At 40.9% G+C, this 22,803-nt stretch overlaps 1 protein-coding gene across 1 annotated transcript in view; it reads left to right on the top strand.

The window, feature by feature from the left end:
• The first annotated feature begins 1,664 nt into the window (after nucleotides 1-1,664).
• CCDC112 (coiled-coil domain containing 112) overlaps nucleotides 1,665-22,803 on the top strand; it is a 31,055-nt gene continuing 9,916 nt past the window's right edge. Inside the window, exons 1-4 of the mRNA XM_030316786.1 lie at nucleotides 1,665-1,907; nucleotides 12,704-12,825; nucleotides 17,153-17,274; nucleotides 20,629-20,718. Coding sequence (XP_030172646.1) covers nucleotides 1,791-1,907; nucleotides 12,704-12,825; nucleotides 17,153-17,274; nucleotides 20,629-20,718 — 451 coding nt within the window. The 5' untranslated portion in view covers nucleotides 1,665-1,790. The remainder of the gene's footprint in view (nucleotides 1,908-12,703; nucleotides 12,826-17,152; nucleotides 17,275-20,628; nucleotides 20,719-22,803) is intronic.

Here is a 22,803-nt window from a genome sequence, read left to right as displayed (position 1 = left end):
TCCGTGAGTTCGAGCCCCGCGTCAGGCTCTGGGCTGATGGCTCAGAGCCTGGAGCCTGCTTCCGATTCTGTGTCTCCCTCTCTCTCTGCCCCTCCCCCGTTCATGCTGTCTCTTTCTGTCTTAAAAATAAATAAACGTTGAAAAAAAATTAAAAAAAAATATTTTCTACATGCAGATGAAGGCCAAAGTCACATCTTTAGCTCCAGTCTGTCTCTTGGGGTCCAGAAGCATTTATCCACCTACCCGTGTAATTTCTCTATCAGGATCGTCTCTGGTCAGGATGCCTAGGTTTGTATCCTTATCTGTGAAATGGAGATGATAATACTTAACTGGGTTACTTAGAACAGTGCGGACACAAAGTAAGTACTCAAAAAATACCCTATTTGTTTACTTGTTTAAATTGCCGACTAAAAGTTAGAAGGAACCTTGTGTGTGTGTGTGTGTGTGTGTGTGTGTGTGTTTGTGTGTGTGTCTAAGTCTACACTGTCTAAGTCTACGATGAATTCCAAAGGCGTAGAACAGCCCTTGGCATCTAGAAGGAGCTGGATGTTGATTAAGTGAAGGGATGAATGAATGAATCCATTTCTTCAAACAGGCGGTGCATTCCACTATGCTTTGACTGGAGGGATCATCTGTGGCCTTTTTCCACCTCCCTGACACAGTATCTTTGGAATCTCTTTTCTTATTGACCAAGTGTGGCATTTTTGCCTCTGGTATCTGACAGTGTGAAGAATGCCCTGTTTCGTTTCTTTTAAAGTGTGAAATAGAGTTTATTGTTCAAGCCCATAAATAAGTGCTTTTTCATTTTCACTCAGTTTTACCAGTGCTTTGTAGAAACCTAGAAGGAAGTTCTATTATGTAAAATATCTCTGTACATCTATAGGTGGAGCTGTATCTATATATGACACGAATAGATTTGACAGTAAAAGGGGGGTCCGGAATCGGAGGTGAATAAGGGGATTAGCAAGATTTTGCTGAACGAGTGTAGACAAGTGCTGGGTCAAAGTTTACACAAACCCGCAGTGGCATAGTGAGGCTCTGGCCTGTAGCCCCGCCCCGCACTCAGGCCCCGCCCCCTGCCCTCCACCCCGCCCCTTGCTCCGCCCACACCTGTAATCCGGCCGCGCCCTGAAGATACCCAGGTCCCTCCCTGCCTGCACTCTGGCCCAGCTCAGTCCGCATTCCGGCCCCGCCCCGCATCCCGCCCAGTCTCCACCTCCACCCTGCCCCACACGGCTGCTAGGGGCGCCTCGGTCCCGCGCTCTGGCCCCGCCCCACACCTTGACCCGGCCCCTGCCTGACCCACCCTGCGCACTGGCCCTAACCCATCTCTCAACCCCGTCTGCGCTCCCGCCAGGCCAGAGCTCCTACCCCACCCTGTGATCCAGCCCCGCCCAGCTCGGCCCTTCCTTGCATCCCGGCCCAGCCCAGTCCAGGCCCTGCCCCACATCTCGGCCCTGCCCAGCCCTTGGCCCCGCCCCATGCTCCCCTTCCCCACCCTGCTCCTCGGCACCGCCCGCACCTCGGCCCCGCCCCATGCCCCAGCCCCGCCCTGCCCTCGGTCCCGCCCTGCCCTCAGTACCCACCCCCTGCCAACCCCGTGCTCCGGCTCCGCCCTGATCCCGGGCCCCGCCCCACATCTCGGCCCCTCCCTGCGTCCCGGCTAGGTCTTGCTCTGCTTCCAGAAGAGCTCCGTTGCACGGGGAACGGTCTGCAGGACCAGGAGCTCCCGTGGCCCGAACCCTCTGGCCCGGGTGGCCGCTGCGGCCCGAACAGCTTGGCGAGGAAAGATGGCCGCCCTGACGACGGTCGTGGTGGCCGCGGCGGCCACCGCGGTAGCCGGGGCTGTGGCGGGGGCGGGCGCGGCCACCGGGAGCGGCATGGGAGCAGCGGCGGTGCCGCAACAGGTAAATCGAGGAGGGCCGGAAGCCTCTCTGGCGGCGAGCGTGGGCCCGAGGGGATGTGGGTGCCGGGGGCGGGACGGGGACCCGGCCCTCGCCGAACAGGTGTCCTAGGCGGCACGGTCCCCGAGGCGGGAGGCGCGATGTTAGCCTCCCTTTGCTCGCGGTCTGGCCCACGCCGGGCGTTGTGCGCTTTTGGCGTGTGCGTTTATCTGCTTTTACAGAGCTACCTCCATGTGGTTTCGGAGTCGAGGGAAGATCTGGGTGGAAGCCCTGGCTCTGCCTCTTCTTAGCCCCGTGAGGGGAACATATTCTCTCCGCGACTCAGTGCCTTCTCGAAAAACTGGATCTGGTCATTGCATCTTACCGAGCAGTGGTCCTTATGTGTGGGAAGGCCCTCGCCCAGTGCTTGGTTGGAGAGAGATTCGGTGCCAAGTAATTGGTGGCTGCTTTGTTATTGTACCTGCGCCGGGAATACAAAGAGGAATAAATATGGGGTGGTCCGAGGCAGATGTGTTTCCAGAGATCTGCATATAGGACCCCTTTCTCTGCAGTGAGGACCAGAGGGTCCTCGGGAATTATTGGATCCAATTGCTTAAGCCAAAGCCCTTAACTGCGCTCGTTCTCTCACAGCCCACACCCAAAAGCATGGGCAGTTCCTCCATGTTCTAGCTGCGGAATAAATCCAGAATCCCACTCTTAACACCTCCAGTGCCACTGCCCTTGTCCCCACCATCATTTCTCCCTGGCTGAAATACTTTCCTAATTGGTTTGTGTTCTAACAGCCTTGCCTTCCTAAAGTATTTTCAACAGCCGGGGCGATTCAGTCCAATAATGACATTCTTCTGCTCAGAACCCTCATAGTAAAAGCCAAGGTCCTTATCATTGTCTACAGGGCCCATGAGTTACCCCCACCATCCCCCTTCTTCTCTGGACTTCTTCTCCAGTCCCCTGCTGTGAGTTGGCTGCAGCCATCCTGGCCTTCTGGTTGTCCCTCAGACATTCCTAGCACTCTCCTACTTTATAACCTTTGTAATTGCTATTCCCTCTGTTTGGAATGCTGTTCCCGGTCTGTTCTATGGCTAACTGTGTTCCTTCCAGGTAACTCTGTTCAGATGCCATCAGCTCAGTGATTCTTTTCATAACCTACCGAAACCGAATCTCTTTAGTTAGCATATGCCCTATTCCCTTTCCTGGTTTTATTTTGCTCCATAGCCCGTATTACCGTATGCTACCTTACATATTTTCATTTTTCTCCACACGTCCGCCCCCACCGTGGGAACGTAAGCTGTATGAGGGCAGAAACTTTTGGAAGTTTTATTCACTATTGTGTTCCCAGGTCCACTATCGTGTGTAGTCCTGGAACATAGTAGGCACTCCCTAAATATTTGAGGATCGTTCCAAAACTGAGGGAAGGCTGTTGTGAGCTGAGGACAGGTACCATCATTTTCTTCCTCTAAGGAAATACAGCGATTATCTGTCTTTACTTGTATAAGCTCAGGAAATTCCACCTCAGGCAAATGTTTTCACACAGCAATTCTGTTTATTATTCTAACTCTGGCCCAGAGATCTCGGGGGGAGGGGGGGATGTAAAATTTATAAAAATACATAACACAGAAAATATTTATTGAATAATTTTTAAAAATTTGTTTCATGCGTGATCCTAGTAGTGTAGCCATCTTGCTGGCTTTTTCCATGAAATCTTTCTGGCTCATTCTAGTTCAAAGTGATTTGTTCTCTAAATTCTTATAACCATGTTTTGCCTCCTGATTTGCATTTTTCACAAGTTGCCTAATACTGTTAATTGATGAGCCTTTTTATCACTTATCATGATGATCCCCAGAGATTTGCCTTTCCAGGGGTTGGATCAGAGTCACCTGTGGAGCTGTTTCAGGTGTTTTATCTGTTCCCGACATTTAGCGATGTCTTAAGACATTTTTGGTTGTCACACCGGGGTGGGTGCTGTGTGTACTACTAGTGGGCAGAGGCCAAAGGACAGCTCCCCCCCCCGCCCAAACGAAAAATTATCTAGTCCAAAATGTCAGAGTGTTGAGGTTGAGACACCCTGCTTTATATGCTCTCATCACTTGGGGGAAGGGTAGAGCCTCACAGTTGATGATGACAGCACTGATAGAGTAGAATCCAAGGGTGTTTGGACTTTTAAAAAGGAATTACGGTCACTGCCATACCAAATTGTGAGGTTTTGGAGGATTTCAATTATGTGTTATCCATCTTTGTAATTGCCTCAGTGTACCACACACGTACCTATGCACGCAGATTCTCAGCCTAACACTGAACTTGAATATTTGTCATATGATTAAGTGAATATTTCTAGTGACTCTAATAGTAAAACCAACTAATGCTTTCTTGAAGAGACATAATTTTCCTAATGACAACCTCATCATGGAGAGGTTCACTTAAGTATCTAAAATTCCTCTCTGGGTCCGTTAGGGCTGCCGTGGCAAAATACCACAGACTGCGTGGTTTCAACAACAGAAATTACTTTCCTCACAATTGTGGAGGCCAGAAGTCCAAGATCAAGGTACCACCAGTATTGGTTTCTGGTGTGAGCTCTTTTCTTGGCTTGTAGACAGCTGCCTTCTCAGGTGTCCTTACATGGCCTTTCCTCTGTGCACATGCAGTGACAGAGAGAGATCACCAATGTCTCTTCCTCTTTCTTTTTTTTTTTTTAACATTTTTAAATGTTTATTTTTGAGACACAGAGCATGAGCGGGGGTAGGGGCAGAGAGAGAGTGAGAGAGACACGGAATCTGAAGCAGGCTCCAGGCTCTGAACTGTCAGCACAGAGCCTGATGCAATGCTCGAACCCACGAACCGCAAGATCATGACCTGAGCTGAAGTCAAACACTCAACCAAGACACCCAGGCTCCCGGTCTCTTCCTCTTCTTATAAGAACACTAGTCCTTTTGGAATAGGACCCCACCCTCATGATCTCATTTAACTTTAATTACCTCCTCAAAGGCCTTATCTCCAAATACAGTCACAAAGGGGGTTAGGGCTCCACTATATGAATTTAGGAGGGACATAAGTCAGTCCATAACGGTTCCTTTATGTTATTTTGGAGAAATTCTCTTTGAAGTTTTAGAAACAGTTTGTATCGTACTTTATTCTACAACCTCCTTAGGGTGTGGAACCCTATAAATTTCTTACCCGTAACAAAAAGTAATAATGTCACCTGTCTATCCTTTCTAATATCTGTATATTATTTCTTGATAATCCTCACCGATGCCTTTCAGCACTGAATACCACAAATCTGTCTACCCTCCTCTCAAATGCCGTTTCCCTCTTAATCAGTTTAATAGACGAATGATGAGTTTTTAAAGGTATCTGTAACAGTATCACAGTAGCGTATGTCTCTGCTTTTACCAGGAAAGGGCTGTGTCTTCTGTTTTGTTTTGTTTCTTCAGTGAACTTCCCTCTGATGGCCTAAACATTATGGCCTTTGGCTGCTTGGAGTAGTCCTTTGGTAAGAAGCACATTCCTTCTCTGACTTTAAATGATTACTCAAAAGGGATTTCCTCTAGACAATCACACACATGCTGGGCACCTGGGTAGCTCAGTCTGTTGAGCTTCTGACTCTTGATCTCGGCTCAAGTCGTGATCTTACTGTTTGTGGAATGAAGCCCGCCCCCCCCCCCCCGACTCCATTGGGTTCTGTGCTGGCAGTGCCGAGCCTGCTTGAGATTCTCATTCTGTTTCTGCCCTCCCCTGTTCGCATTTGCACACTCTGTTTCTCAAAATAAATAAATAAACTTTTTTAAATTTTTTAATATTTATTTACTTTTGAGAGAGACAGAGAGAGAGATGAGTCAGGGAGGGAGAGAGGGAGACACAGAATCCAAAGCAGGCTCCAGGCTCTGAGCTGTCAGCACAGAGCCCAACATGGGGCTCTAACTCACGGAACACGAGATCATGACCTGAGCTGAAGTCAGACGCTTAACCGACTGAGCCACCCAGGTGCCCTAAATAAATAAACTTTAAAAAAAAAAAACCTTAAAAAGGAGCACCTGAGTGGCTCAGTTGGTTAAGCGTCTGACTTCAGCTTAGGTCATGATCTTGTGGTTTATGAGTTTGAGCCCCACATCGGGCTCTGTGCTGACAGCTCAGAGCCTGGAGCCTGCTTAGGATTCTGTGTCTCCCTCTCTCTTTACCCCTCCCCTTGCTCGCCTTCTGTCTTTTTCTCTTTCTCTCAAAAATAAATAAACGTTAAAAAAAATCTTAAAAAAAAAAAAAGAAAGAAGAGAAAATCACACACATGCATAGGGTTATGTCCGTGTTCAGGTGTGGTAGGCTAAATCTTGGCTCTCCAAGGACATTCACATTCTAATCCCCAGTACTTGTGACTATGTGACCTTACATGGTAAAAGGGACTTGGCAGATGTGATTGAATTACTGATCTTAAAATGGGGAGATTATCCTGGATTAAATGGTTGAGCCTAATGTGTTCACCAGGGTCCTCATAATAGGAATGTAGAAGGACCAGAGCCAGCAGTGGGAGATGTGACAGTGGAAGCAAGAGGAAGAAGTGACGTGAGAAAGTGGCATGAGCCAAGGCTGAAGGTAGCTTTTAAGGACCTAAAGGAAGTATGGAAGTAGATTTTCCTCTGAAGCCTTCCAGGAGGAACACAAACTTGTCCACACCTTAATATACACTTGGCCTCCAGAACTGGAGGAGAATAAATTTGTGTTAAGCCAGGGAGGTTGTGTGAAAGTGATTTGTGGTGAGCTGTTACAGTAGCAGTAGGAAACTAATACACCAGGGAAGGGCGTGAGAAGGCCCTACGCTTTCATGGTTGGCCAACCTTGAAGCTCCGTGCAGGTGACGAGTGAAGACTAAGGTTGACTTGTAAACTCTCTGCCTGAGGGGTGACAGTATGTCCTGCCACGCACACAGACCACGTCAGCAAAGGCTGGGAGGCAAACTGGTTCATGGCATCTAGGAAACATTCTGACCAGCCAACCGTCAGGTGACAGCTAACTGCCTCACAGAGTACAGACTTCACAGGATTAGTTCAGGAAGGTGACTAAACAAAGGGCAACAACAACACATGTTGGGCATGGAAGAAAATCTCGTATTCAGAGCTACCAAATAATACATTTTTTAAAAGTCAAGGGGTTTTGTGTTTTGTTTTGTTTTGTTTTACCAAAATGACATTTTTTAGTGGAATGAAAAGAAATTGACAAATATTTGGAATGAGAAGAAATTGACAAATATTTCATGAAGAAAGCACGTTTAAAAATATTTAGGCTTCTCATTCATAAATATGGTAGCTTTTTTTTCATTTCCTAAAAAAAAAATCTACTTTTAATTTTAAGTATATTTTAACATCCTTTTATAGTTTTCTTCATATAGATTTTATATATTTTTATTAAGTTAATTCCCAATGTTTTGTTCTTGCTGTTAATAGGATATTTATATCCCATTCTCTCCAAAGTTACTCTTTTCTTTTTTCTCTTTTTCATTTATTTATTTATTTATTTATTTATTTATTAAAAAAAAATACATCCAAGTTAGTTAGCATATGGTGCAACAATGATTTCAGGAGCAGATTCCTTAATGCCTCTTACCCATTTAGCCCATCCCTCTCCCACAACCCCTCCATTAACCCTCTGTTTGTTCTCCATATTTAAGAGTCTCTTATGTTTTTGTCCCTCTCCCTGTTTTTATATATTTTTTGCTTCCCTTTCCCTGTGTTCATCTGTTCTGTGTCATAAAGTCCTCATATGAGTGAAGTCATATGATATTTGTCTTTCTTTGACTAATTTCACCTAGCATGATACCCTCTAGTTCCATCCACATAGTTGCAAATGGAAAGTCAAGGTTTTTTTTTAATGTTTATTTATTTTGAGAGAGAGAGAGAATGTATGCAAGTGGGGGAGGGGCAATGAGAGAGGGAGAGAGAGAATCCTAAGCAGGATCCAGTTCAGTGAGGAGCCCATGGCAGGGCTCCATCTCTTGACTGTGAGATCACCACCCGAGCCCATATCAAGAGTTGGGATGCTCAGCTGACTGAGCCACCCAGGTACCCCTAAACGTCAAGTTTTTAACAAAAAAAATTATGAGACATGCAAAGGAAAACTAGATAAAATAATAGACAAAGACTTTTAAATAAGCAGTTTCATTTATTTCTTTTTTATTTTTAAGTATAATTTATTGTCAAATTGGCTTCCATACAACACCTAGTGCTCATCCCAACAAGTGCCCTCCTCAATGCCCATCACCCACTTTCCCCTCTCCCCCACCCCCCCCATCAACCCTTAGTTTTTTCTCTGTATTTAAGAGTTTCTTATGGTTTGCCTCCCTCCCTCTCTGTTTATAACTTTTTTCCCTCTTCCTTTTCCCCATGGTTTTCTGTTAATTAAATAAGCAGTTTTAAATTGTTCAAAAAACTAAAGGAAACCATGGCTATAGAACTAAAAGAAAGTATGAGGATGATATCTCACCAAATTAAAAATACCTATAAAGAGATTTAAATTGTTTAAAAAAATTAAATAGAAAGTCTGGAGTTAAAAAGTATAAGAACTCAAATGAAAAGTTCACCGAAGGGGCTGAACATCAGATTTGAACTGGCAGAAGAAAGAGGAAATGTGAAGATAGGTCAATTCAGATTATCCAGACTAAGGAACAGAAGGAAAAAAGAAGAAAAGTGAAAGAGCTTCAGAGCCCCATGAAACACCATGAAGGTTGGACTGAGAGTCTCAGAAGGAGAAGAGAGAAATGGGGAGGGGCAGAATATTTGAAGAAATAATGGCTGAAAACTCCCCAAATTTGATGAAAAATATTCTACATATTTTAGAGCTTGATGAACTCTGAGTACATAATGAAATAATCAAAGAGATCATACCTAGACACATCATAATCAAACTGTTGAAAAACACAGACAAAAAGAAAAAAATCTTGAAAGCACTAAAGGAGAAGCAACTGAACACATACAAGGAATCTTCAATAAGATTAACAGCTGACTGGGGCGCCTGGGTGGCGCAGTCGGTTAAGCGTCCGACTTCAGCCAGGTCACGATCTCGCGGTCCGGGAGTTCGAGCCCCGCATCAGGCTCTGGGCTGATGGCTCGGAGCCTGGAGCCTGTTTCCAATTCTGTGTCTCCCTCTCTCTCTGCCCCTCCCCCGTTCATGCTCTGTCTCTCTCTGTCCCAAAAATAAATAAACGTTGAAAAAAAAAAAATTTTAAAAAAAGATTAACAGCTGACTTCTCATCAGAAACCTTGGATTCCAGAAGGCAGTAGCATGATGCAAAGTGCTGAAAGAAAAGGACTATCAGTCAAGAATTCTATGTCCACCAAAAGTATTCTCTAAAATGGAGAAATTGAGACATTCCCAGATAAACAAACTAACAGACTTCATTTCCAGCATATATGCCTTACAAGAAAAATTAAAGGAAGTCTTTCAGACTGAAATAAAAAGACTACATAGAAATTCAAATCTACTTGAGGAAGATTATGAATAAAGAGTACTGGTGAAGTAAGTGGAGAGGTAAATATAGAAATCAATATAAACATTTTTTTGTTTGTAACAAACTTTTTTCAGAAAATACAGGAGAGAGCATTTTTCAACTCATTGTGTGGGACCATTATGATTACCCTGATACACAATCAGGCAAAGACATTACAAGGAAGAAAATAACAGACTAGTATTTCTTAATACAGATGTGAATTCCCCAACAAAATATTATCGACGTAAATCTAACAACATACAAAAAGGATTATGCACCATGGTCAAATGAGATTTGTTCCAGACATGCAAGGTTGGTTCAACATATAAAAATCAATCAGTGTGATAGAGTATATTAATAGAATAAAGGACAAGCCACATGATCATTTCAGTAGATTTAGAAAGAGCAACTGACAAGATCTGACACTTTTTCATGATAAAAAATGTTCAACAAACTAGCAATAAAAGGGAACTCCTCAATCTGGTAAGGCATCTATAAAATGCCCACAGCTCACATAATACTTAATGACAAAGGATTAAAAGCTTCCCCCATAAGATCAGGAACAAACAAGAATGTACATTCTCACCACTAATTCACTGGAGATTCTAGCAAGGGCAATTAGGCAAGAAAAACAAACTGGAAAGGAAGATGTGAAACTATTCGTATTTGCAGGTGACATGATTTTGTATATAAAAATTTTTAAAGAATTCATGTAAAGACTACTAGAGCAAATAAACAAATTCAGCAAGATTGAAGGATTAAAAAGCAGTCAACAAAAATCAGTTGTAATTCTGTATGCTAGCAATGGACAGTTCACAAATGCAAGTAAGAAAATAATTCCATTTACAGTAGTATCACAAGAAGAAAATACATAGGAATGAATTTAACAAAAGAAGTGCAAAACTTATACTCTGAAAACTGAAAAACATTGTTGAAAGAAAGTAAGGAAGACCTACATCATTGGCCATTTCAGGTTCATGAATATGAAGACTCAATATTGTTAAAATGGCAATACTCCCCATTTGATTTACACAGTCAGTGCAATTCCTATGAAAATCTCTGTTGCCTTTTTATGCATAAGTTGATAAACTGATCCTAAAATTCATATGGGAAATGCAAGGGATGCAAAATAGCCAAGATAGTCTTGAAGAACAAATTTGGAGGACTCCCTACTTTTGATTTCAAAACTTATTATGAAGCTTCAGTAATCAACAGTGTGGTACTGGCATTAAAGAGAAGACATACAGATCAAAAAGAGTTAAGAGGTAAACTCTATGTTCATGGGCAATTGATTTTCAACAAGGGTGTGAAGATAATTCAATAAGGAAAGAAGATGTTTTTCAGCAGGTGGTGTTGGGACAACTGGATATCCATATACACCATATGCAAAAATTAACTCAAAATAGATGGAGACTGAAATGTTAAGAGATAAAACTATACAACTCTTTAAAAAGGTGTAGGTGTGAGTCTTCATGACCTTTGATTGTTTCTTCTATATGATATTGAATACACAAGCAAATACATTATCAAAATTGACAGCATTTGTGCTTTGAGGGATGTTATCAAGAAAATGGGGGGAAAATGTGCAAGTCTTTTATCTGATAAGGATATATCCAGAATATATAAAGAATGTTTCCAACTCAACAATGAAAAGACAATCCAATTTTTAAAATGAGAAAGTAAAACATAGAGTTACCATATGATCCAAAAATTCCCTTGCAAGGTGTATGCCCAGGAGAGTTAGAAAACATATTCATACTAAAACTTGTATACAAATGTTCATAGTAGCATTATTCATGTTGGCTAAATAGTGGAAGTAGCCCGTTACCCATCAACTGATGAGTAGATAAACAAAATATGGTAGATCCATATAATAGAATATTATTCAGCCATAAAAAGGAATACAGTACAGATATATGGTACAGTGTGGGTAAAATTTGAAAAGATGCTGTGTGAAAGAAGCCAGACACAAGAGGTTGCACATTGTATGATCCCATTTATATTAATTGTCCAGAACAGACAAATCCATGGAGTCAAAAATAGATTGAATGGTGGCCAGGGGCTTGTGGGGAAGACAGGTGGGCAGTGACTCCTAACGGGTATGGGGTTTCTTTTTGGTATGATGGAAATTTTCTGCACTTAGATAGTAGTGATGTTTGCACACATTTGTGAATATACTAAAAACCCTGAATTGTACACTTTAGATCGGTACACTGTATGGTAATTTGAACTATATCTCCACGAAAAAAATATTTCCTAAATTCTTTGCTTTTGTTTTGTCTGCTGCTAGAAATGTAAAGGCTTGTTTCCTTTCTCTCTCATCTCCTACATCAATCTGTCAGCAGTTCCTCTTGTTTATAGACCCAAAATGTATTTAGTTTTCTTCCTTTTATATCCGCCACCCCAGTGGTCCTAGACACCGCGGTTCCTCATCTGTATTGCTGCACCAGCTACCACCTCGATCCTTCTGCTTCCAGTCTTGCTTTACCTCCACCCCCACCTCCCACCAGTTTATTCTCCAAAAATGGCCAGAAAGAGTTTCTTAAAAAATTAAATGTATCATGGTATTCTCCTGCTCAAAACCCTCCAGTAAACTCCAGAATCCCCCCCCACCCCCACCAAGTCACTTAAAATGCCAATGTGATATACCTGCCCGTCTACCTTCATCTTGTACCAAGCTCTCCATCTTTTCTGATATCATGTTGCCCTTTCTCTGCTGAAACCAGCCGAGGTCTTTTCTTGCCCTGGGGCTTTTTCACATTCTGGGCCTCACCCTGGGACCTCTTTCCCTACTGGCTGGTTCCAGTCTTCAATGTCATCCCCCCAAATAGAACTTCTGTGGCCATTCTAATTCTAACTGAAAAAACAACCTTTTGACCCATTATCTCTATCTCAGTACTTTTTATTTCCTTAGTAGCACTTATTGCAATTGGTGATTTTTTTTTTTTTTTATGGCTTGTTTACTCTTTTCTTTTTAAATTTGTTTCCATCACTAGACTTTAAGGCTGGGGCCATATTCATGTGGGTCATCATTGTTTCCCTGGTGTCTTGTGCACCACAGGTCACATCGTTAAGTGTTCAATATATATTGCTAAATGGCTGAATGGAAGAATTAGATCTTTCTGTAGGAATCCCTGGAGACTTAACATTTCCTACTCAGTAATTCAGCATTTTAAGGTAAGATATTCCTTCTTCCACAAAATATATTTCTAAAAATTAAATAAGATCAGCCCCCAAGTTATCCCCTGAGAGAAACTTCATTATTGACGTTATGTCTCTGAAAGAAACTCTGCCTTCACCTCTTACCCTAAATTTGGTTTTGTTTTCCACGTAGAACGATAGCTCTCTTGGTACTTCAGGTGGGATTCGTCCTTTTCAGCTTCAAAACTGGAAGCAGAAAGTTAATCGGACAAAAAAAGCGGAGTTTATACGCACAGCAGAAAAACTAAAAAATCAGTAAGTATAAGAATGTTATCTTCAGTTAACATAACAAGCCATTTTATTGTGGACAGTCTAAAGTTAATTCTACTCCACCCAATCCCATCCCACATTAAATTACAAAATTCGAGGCACCAGCTTTTTCAAAGGTGAACAAGAAAAAGGCAGGAGGTATGAAGTACACAAATTGTTACAGACTGCTTAATACAAAGTTTAAGTAGAGCTATTTCAATTTCATCTACTATTTTGAATATGTGTATTTCAAGGGAAAAAAAACATTTATTTCTTTAGATTGCACATATCGGGGGCACCTGGGTGACTCAGTCGGTTAAGCATCTGACTTCTGCTCAGGTCATGATCTCGCAGTTCATGAGTTTGAGCCCCATGTCAGGCTCTGTGCTGACAGCTTGGAGCCTGGAGCCTGCTTCGGATTCTGTGTCTCCACCTCTCCCTCCCCTTGCCTGCTTACACTCTGTCTCTCTCTCTCTCAAAAATAAACATTAACAAAAATTTTAGATTGCATATATCAATGCATTTTCATTTACCAATGTAAGCATTTGTTAAATAACTTGGAGGGAATCAATAATTTTAATGAAGAGTCTATACCCTGGAGTTACTTTTCTGGAAATGGCCTTTTAATTGGTCTCCCTCCTTCAGTCTCCCCTTTCAGATCCGTCCTGCACATCATGAGTAGGGTCCTTGACAAGTTGCCATTTATTTTAATTTTTAGTGTATGTATAGTATTTCTTTAAATGGCCAGTGACATATGTTGAATGGTCAACATTGTCAGCGGCTCCATGATATGCTAAATATTGCGAAGAATGATCAAAAGAATTAGAACTCATAATGCCCGGCTCTACCCTGCAGTTGAGAGCTTTATATAAACCCTGCTTTGAATTTGTATAGTATCGATTTGGTAAGGAATCAGGAGATATAGAGCCTATTGTACAGAATGGTCTTTGGACCAGAATTAGTGGCCGTTCTCTGTTTAGAAATTCTGCCAACAAAAAAGTATACTGTTTGAATTTTGAAACGTTATACCATATGTAGCTTTGGAAGTTTGAATTCACCCTGCGTTTATGTAGTACTTCTATTTTTAATACTCAGAATTTGAGAAAATACAATTTCATTTTATTTTTTATTTTATTTCTAAAATGCATGACTTTATTTTATTTTATTTTTTTACTTTATTTTGAGAAGGGGGTGGGGATCCCAAGCAGGCTCCAAGCTGACAGTGCAGAGCCCGATGCGGGTTCGATCTCACGAACCGTAAGATCATGACCTGAGCTAAAACCAAGAGTTGGATGCTTAACCGACTGAACCACCCAGGTACCCCTAAAATGCATGAATTTAGATACAACCGGACTCTAGGATAGGAGTCTGGCTTATGTTTCCCTCTAGATACAGGATAAACCATCAAGTGGTTAAGGGCCCTATCTATAGCAAACCAGTGTAGATAAATGCCAGTGTAGATACCTCGTTTATGAGTATGTGTTGGTTTTACAGCTCCACTTCGGCTTTCTTCATTTTGTTGTATGGTTTTAGAAAAAGTCACGGAAAGGGTATTAGAAAAATCCATTGGTAGAGTGTCTCTAGCCAACAATTTTCACTGAATACAAAAAAAACAAAGACAGTTTATCATAATACAGATCTGTTCTGTTTTTGGCACAGGTAATGCATTCACATGGTTCACAAATGAACGTATATCAAAGGGTACACAGTGGAAAGTCTCCATTTCACCCTGGACCCCAGCCACCTACTTCTTCCTTCAGACAGCCACTAGTTTTAGTTTCTTGTGTATCCTTCCACAGAAGTTTTATATGCTAGAAGGAAATAAAAATACATATTCAGATGTTTCCTTTTTTATGTAAATGGTAGCATAATGCACACACTAGTCTGCATCTTGTTTTGCTTTTTTTTTTTTTTTAAGACTGCATCTAAGATACCTAGGAATTGTTGATTTGTATCAGACATGATAATGGCGTTATAGTGAAGTCTAATATTCACAATCTCCCGAGAGGCACACTGAAGTATGCTGGGGTGAGATTACATAATGTAGTGGATTTACTTCAGAAGGCTTAAGTAAAAAAAAGAGAGAGGAGCGGGGAGGGAGAGAGAGAGAGATTGCAAGGAAAAAGAGCCAGGTGAACCAAGAAAGGTAACATCGTCCAATCAGAGTGGTGTGAGGGAATGCAAAGGGAGACATTCCAGCCTCTCTACTTTGGGACATGTCTAACATTTGGCTGTAAAAACCTTTGACGGAAGAAGAGTGGATCTTGGAGTTCTTTCCCTATCAGCATACAGAGCACAGTACTGCTTCGTGGTATTCCCGGGCACAAGGTCCCCCCCCCACCCCGCCCCATAATTGATTTAACTTGCCCCATAGCAGTGGACATTTAGGTTATATTCAGTCTTCCTTCGTCATAACCAATCACCGTAGCTGCATGGGTCCATGCTGTTTTGCATATGAGTGAGTGTATCTTTAGGAAAAAGTCCTAGAGGTAGAAATGCTGAGTCAAAGGCACATGGGTTTGCAGATGTTAAATACTGCTAAATTGCCCTCCGTAGCAATTTGCAATTCCACCAATAATGTGTGAGAGGACCTATTTCCCCACAGTTTTAGCAACAGAGTATATTACTTACACCCGTGATTTTTTGCCAATCTGATAGGTGTACACTGTTACCGTGTTATAGTTTAAGTTTGTGTTTCTCCTTCTGTGAGTGAGGTTGAGCATCTTTTCATGTGTCTAGCTATTTGTCTCCATTAGTACATTTTGAATGTCTTTGTAGGTGAATATTTCTAATCCAGGAATGGCAAAACATAACTTACTATCATAGCGTATCCTGTGTCCATGCAGACATTTCTAGATGATCGTATAATTTCCCCCACCTGCAACCGGAGCCGAGGTGGGCTTCTCAGCACAAGACTCCAGTAACCACCCTCAGTCCTTTAGAGTTCATGTGTAGACCGAGATCCATCTGACATCTCTCTTCTACCTGTTACTTCCTCTCCCATACCCACATACTATGGTGTGATCTTCTCAGCCGTGGGGGCAGCCGGGTAGGGCCCAGGGCAGTCTCTCTGTTTACCCCGTTGCACCTTGTAAATATTTAACTTTTTTTTTAATGGATGGCAAAATGGAGAATCTTAGGAAGCTCTCCCTTAAATAGTTGCCCCTCACGTTGTATGAAATTAAGTCAACGGCCAGAGACCTTCCACCATTCATTCGATACAGGATTGCTGAAGAAGTTTGTGTTCATTTCTGGGAGAAAGAAAACAGGTGTTGAGAAAATAAGTGTCTTTGTCTAACCAGAAAATCTTGCTAGTATTTGTTTTGTCTTACCCCGGGGTTCAAACTAATACTAGAATTGCTTACTTACTGGTAGATGGGCTAAATCCAAGGACCAAAGATGACACAGAAGAACCTTTGAAGTCAATGTAGACAATATCCCTAAATATACTAAAATTCCTATCTATGTAGATGGTTTGCCTCCTGAAATTTTATTTTTATTAATTATATTAATGTCTTCCATTTCCATGTTATATTTCTACTGCCTGCCCTCGTGTAATATAATCACAGCCCTATTTAGGTAGTAGAGAGCTGTCATGATTCACATTTTAGTGATAAGGAGGTTCACCTCAGGTGAGGTTAAAGGTATTGATTCAGTTTACAAAAGCTAACTGTATCTCCCTGTTGAAAGCAGCCATCAGCAATGGTGGTCATTTTCAGGTTACAATGAGATTGAGTTGGAATCAAGAGCCAAATAGCTATTATATTTTTATTTATTTATTTATTTAATTTATTTATTTACTTATTTTTTAAAATGTTTATTCATTTTTGAGAGAGCGAGTGGGGGAGGGAAAGAGAGAGAAAGAGGGACACAGAATCTGAGGCAGGCTCCAGGCTCTGATCTGTCAGCACAGAGCCCAACATTTGGCTCGAGCTCACGAACCGTGAGATCATGACCTGAGCCACAGTGGGACACTCAACCGACTGAGCCACCCAGGCGCCCTGCTACTGCGTTTTTATACTTGATCTTAGCCAAAAGGCCGAAAAGCGATGCCCTGCTATTGTATCTTTAAAACAAGTCCATGACTGCCTTTTCTTAAACTCACATTTTATAATTTAAATAACAATTCAGATTACTTATGATTATAATTGAACTTGACCCTTTTCTAACTACTATTTTGACTCCTTAGCCTTATTAATTCTAGTAATTATATTTTGACTCTGTAGACGAATTAATCTGTCTGTAAGTACTGATTATAATGAGTGTCTTCATATTTTAAACAATTTAAAAGATATTTCAATCATATTTATGCCATTCGTTTCTTTTCTTAAAGAGTTATTAACATAGAAAAAGATAAACGCAGTCATTTCTACAACCAAAAATGTGACTTCAGAAGTGAGCAGAATATGCTGGAAGAATTGGAAAATAAACTGATCAACAGCAGGAAAACAGAAAGTAAGTTGAGCTCATGATGAACTACAACCTGTTGAGTAACATCAAGCTGTAGTTGTTTTACTTTGCCTTTGTGCATCGACTGTGTTACATTCTCTACGAAAGTACTTTCTAGCTGGTAATGTCTGTCTTTTAGGGATGTGTATTTATTTTCTCAGGTCACTATTTGGTCATTCGAACTAGATTGTTTTCTGTGTGCGTTTCTTTCTATGTAATAGGAAAAAGAGGGTTTTGGTTTTGGGTAGCCAAACCAGTTAAACGCCATTAAAATATCTTAAATGAAGGGAAATGGGTTCCTCGGCTCTGATCTTTGCTCATCGCTCTGATACTGTCAACTGAGTAAGTAAACAGCAGCAGCCGCAGAAGCTGTTTGTAGCAGCGGTGTGCAGTGGCCAAGTTACACAGTTGCTTAAACCTGAGTTTACTTGTCTGTGGCAGAAAACCTACCATTTTGGCCTCAGGGAGCTGCCTGTGCGTCCAATAAGACAATATATGAGAAAGTGCACGGTAAATATATTCTGCTGTTTGTTATGAATATTAATCATTGTTAACTGTGTACTAAGTGTCCCCCTTAAAAGATTTTACAGGGGCGCCTGGGTGCTTCAGTTGGTTAAGTGTCCGACTTCAGCTCAGGTCATGATCTCACGGTTTGTGAGTTTGAGCCCCACGTCGGGCTCTGTGCTGACAGCTCAGAGCCTAGAGCCTGCTTCGCATTCTGTGTCTCCCTCCTTCTCTGCCCCTCCCCTGCTCTTACTCTGTCTCTGTCTCTCCCAAAAATAAATAAAACATTAAAAAAAAAAAGGAATTCTACAAAAATATCTTTTGTTGTAGACTTTATATGTTGCAAAATCCTTACGTTCTAATAAAAAAAACTGCTTAGCATTGCATAAAGGAAAAAATGGTTATCGACTAAGCTTTATAAAATATTAACACTTATATGAAGAGTAGACTGCTTATGGTATTCCTTTACAGTCAATTAAAAGAAATTCTTAATAAATTTTTTCTTGCAGAATATAATATTGCAGTGTTGTAAAAAGTCATCTTCTATCAGGTAGTAGCAAAAATCATTCTTCCTCCTCTGTTGGAATGACGGCAGGACCTAAGATAATTACCAAATGTTCAGTTCTCCTCTTTGATTCATGGAGAAATCTAAGCATCCTTAATTTAATATTTCTTACTTTCTCTCTCAGTTCTTTTATAGACTGAGAGACTGATATTTTTGTGTTTTTTTTTCAATTTTTTTTAATGTTTATTTATTTTTGAGAGAGACAGAGACAGAATGCGAGTGGGTTAGGGGCAGAGAGAGAGGGAGACACAGAATGTGGAGCAGGCTCTAAGCTGTCAGCACAGAGCCCGATGCAGGGGCTCAAACTTACGAACTGGGAGATCATGATTTGAGCTGAAGTCGGATGCTTAACTGACTGAGCCACCCAGACGCCCCTGATATTTCTGTCTCTTAATCATACCATTACTAGAGTGTCTCCATACTGTGTGTTTCCTTTTTTTTGGGGGGAGGGGGGGTAGGTTTCACACGTGGAGCCCAATGTGGGGCTTGAACTCACAGCCCTGAGATTAAGACCTGACCTGATATCAAGAGTCAGACCCTTAACTGACTAAGCCACCCAGGCACCCCTATGTGCATTCCTATTTTTAAGGCAACTTTATTTGTATCTTTTCATTTCCCATTGTTATACCATTTTTCCCTTCTTTATTTGCACTTTGGGCTTATCTAAGAGAGGAAGGAATGCATTACTTCAGTATAAGCATGTAGAAGTTTCTTCTTCCAATATTACAACTTAAAATACCTTTTCCTTGCCTGAGATATCACACCACAATTTTGGCCTGCATTTATGTACTATTGTAATTAATGGTTTGCCCATACATAGTGTCAATTCCATAGTGAATAATTAAAAGATCATTTGCCCTGTGGCAGTGTCATTGTAGTTGATCCGACTATGGCAAAAACAAAACAACTGAATGCTTTCCTAGTACCTACACTTTGATGGAAAAGTTACCCGACCTAGAGCTGCAACCGTGAATGAATGAGACCCCATAAAATACACTGGCTAAGTTTCTGGTTTTATGGAACTCTTGGATTTTAGTAAAAAGTAGAAGAAACCAGAGTCACATATACACATGGTTTGTTTTGAATGTTAGCACTGGCTCTGGGCCTATGGGTAAACTTTTAAAAAACTAATTGGGGGGCACCTGGATGGCTCAGTCGGTTAAGCAGCCGCTTTCGGCTCAGGTCATGTCTCATGGTTTGTGAGTTCGAGCCCCGTGTTGGGCTTTGTGCTGACTGAGTGGAGCCTGCTTGTGATTCTCTCTCTCCCTCTCTCTGTGCCCCTCCCCAACTTGTGCTTTCTCTCAAAATAAATAAAGTATAAGTAAATAAATACATAAAACCTAATTGGTTCCGAGGACTTTTGGACAGAGCTGTTTGATGGTTCATGCTCATTTGTGGGAAAGTTGCAAGAAAGTAAAGGGGAAGCACATAAAATACCCAAAGATGATAAACAATGAATAATAATATTAATTATATGAACATATGTCTGTGAATATATATTAGCCTAATAATTTAAATAAACATTAAAGTAAGGTTATTACTTCAGAGTGAAAATACAAAAGATGAATCCAGTCTTTCTGCTGCTGCTACAGAACATCTAAAAATGTCTGTGAGACCTTCATCTGCTTTCCAGGCTTTTTTTGTGGGCCTAATGAGTGACTCCAGGCTAGTCCCGTGGTTGAGGTGGGAAAACGGTAGCGTAAGTACCACTCCTTGGCTGCTGGGCATCTCCTCAAGGTCATGGCTGGTGTCACTGTTACATCACATGTCTTATCAGCCCCTGTCTTGGAGGATGTGATTAGATGAAATTAATTCCCATTAGTAAGTTTGTCAGTGTTCGTAGAATTAATACTGGTTAGGCAGTTTTAATATGCCAACGATAGAGTTGAGATCAAATTCTATTTCCGTAAATAATAACAAATTCAAAAAGAAAGAAAAAACTTTAAAAACAAAACACGACCACATCTAAGCTACTGTTCTCTGTGTTCATGTGTTCAGAGCAGTGTCCAATCACTCAATCCCCAAAGAGTTAAAAAAAGAGAGAGAAGGAACATTTCCTTTTATGGTAAGATTTAACCCATGGTGCTTTTAAATACTGGAGGAAATTGGGGATACTTTATTTATTTGTTTATTTATTTATTTGTTTAGAGTACTTAAAATGTTCAGGCTGTTTTGACACAAATAACCTTCTTTTGTCCATTATGTAATTGCTCTTGGCTGTCTTTTACTAAGTGATGGTGATCAGTCTTACAACCACCTCTGTCGGTAAAGTACATACTTCTTCCTTATAGGAGCAAAAATCCAGCAACAATTGGCCAAAATACATAACAATGTAAAGAAACTTCAGCATCAGTTAAAAGATGTGAAGCCTACACCTGACTGTAAGTAAATTTAGATTTTATGTTCTGTCTTTTGTGTTAGTATTGCCTGATGCTTGTTAGAATTGTTTATACTTTCCTAATAAGCAGGTTTTCTGTTTGGCCTTAATGGAACTCAGCCCTACTTTATTGGTTAGGGATTAATAAAGATGTATTAGGTAATTACTTCTAATATCTGGTGCTGATGTAATTGCTTTAAAATGCTATCACACCCTGGGGCGCCTGGGTGGCTCACTTGGTTAAGCACTGGACTCTTGATTTCGGCTTAGGTCATGATCTCATACTTGCGGGATTGAACCCCACATCGGGCTCCGTGCTGAAAGTGTGGAGCCTACTTGAAATTCTCTCTCCCTCTCTCTCTGCCCCCTCCTGCTTTCTGTCTGTGTGTCTCAAAATAAATAAATAAACATTTTAAAAATGCTATCATATCCTTAAAAATTGTGAAGCAGATAGAACAGGTAATGTTGTCACCTACAGCATGAAACTTTTGGTTTGGAGGAGTTCAGATTCAGCTGACAAAGAGGAAAAAGACTAATTTCCTGATTCCTAAACCCAGTGCTTTTCCCATCATTTACTTTTTGAAATAATTACCTTTCAAATAATTGCATTTAGAATATATAAGAAAGAGGTTAAGTAGTATTGGGGCAAATGTCAGCCATTTGGAAAAAATGAAACAGCGTCTTTACCTCCCTGCATACACTGACATTCATTCCTGAAGGATCAAATCCCTTATTCATTATGTGATTTTGGGCAGATTGCTTGATCTCTCTGAGCTTTTATTTCCTTAGCTGTAAAGCAGAGATAGTCATAGGACCTGACTCAGGAGTCTTTGGGAGATAGAGAGACAGTGAATGTAAAACATTTGTTCAGTGTTTATAATCTAGGAAGCACTAATAAAAAAAAAAGTAGCTGTGACTATCCTAATTATTATTTATTAAATTCATACATGAAGCCATAAAATTCCTAGAGGAGAATATGAGTTAATATTTTTATCATTGTATTCTAGTTTATAAGAATGACGATGAGAAGCCATAAAGACAAGAGTGGACATACCTGACTACTTTACAAAAAAGCCCAAACCATAAAGTTGAAAAACAAATTAGGAAAGTATCAGCAATACATATGTAACTTATAAAAAAACTAATATCCATAACATATAAAGAGTGCCGACAGGGGCACCTTGGTGGCTCAATCGGTTAAGTATCCAACTCTTGATTTTGGCTCAGGTCATGATCTTACAGTTGTGCTATCGAGCCTTGTGTCTGGCTCCACGTTGAGCATGGAGACTGCTGAAGGTTCTCTCTCCTCCCTCTGCCCCTCTCCCCTCCTTGAGCTCTCTCTCTCTTTCAAAGAAAAAAAAAAGAGTGCCCATAAATTGGAGCAACAAAGGTAAATAACCTAGTAGAGTAGGGGGTAAAGATTATCAGGTGCTCATTTATAACAAGAGAAATACAAAACACATGTGAAAATACTGCTCAGGCTCATTAATAATCACAACAATGTCACTGAAATCAGTCACGATCGGTTTGGCCTCCCGTTTTGGAAACGGTTCGAGGTGCGCAGGAGGGGGCACTCAGGAACAGTAAGTCGGTAGAGCCTCCCAGGAGGACAGTGCGCCAGCGTCCTCCACACCATGAGGTGTGTATGCTGTTTTATTGGCATTTCAGATTTCTCTGTTATCATCTGAAAACATCCAAGCATGCAAAATCAATACACAAAAAAATATTTAGCATGGCATTGCATCTATCGAAAGGTTCATCGCTTGGAGAATTAATTAAATGAATTAGGGTAGATGTAGACAATGAAAGACTATGTAGCCATGAAAAGAATGAGGGGGACATATATATATATACTGATATGGAAAGTTAGCCACATGTGTTTAAGCACATTTTGTTAAATAAAAACCGGTTGTTACAAGACAGCATGTGTAGTGTAAAACATTTCTATGGGAAAAATAATGATATTAAGGTTTAATAATATGTGTGTATAGGAATAAATTTATAGTCGGAAAAAATTGCAGCCATAAACATTAGCTTCATAAAAGCTCAATTGTCTTATCCTTTAGGTTACAAAGCATTTTTAAGTTAA

The sequence above is a fragment of the Lynx canadensis genome, chromosome A1, assembly GCF_007474595.2.
Source record: "Lynx canadensis isolate LIC74 chromosome A1, mLynCan4.pri.v2, whole genome shotgun sequence".
In the NCBI taxonomy this organism is placed as follows: domain Eukaryota; kingdom Metazoa; phylum Chordata; class Mammalia; order Carnivora; family Felidae; genus Lynx; species Lynx canadensis.
This window is presented reverse-complemented; position numbering and strand designations above follow the sequence as displayed.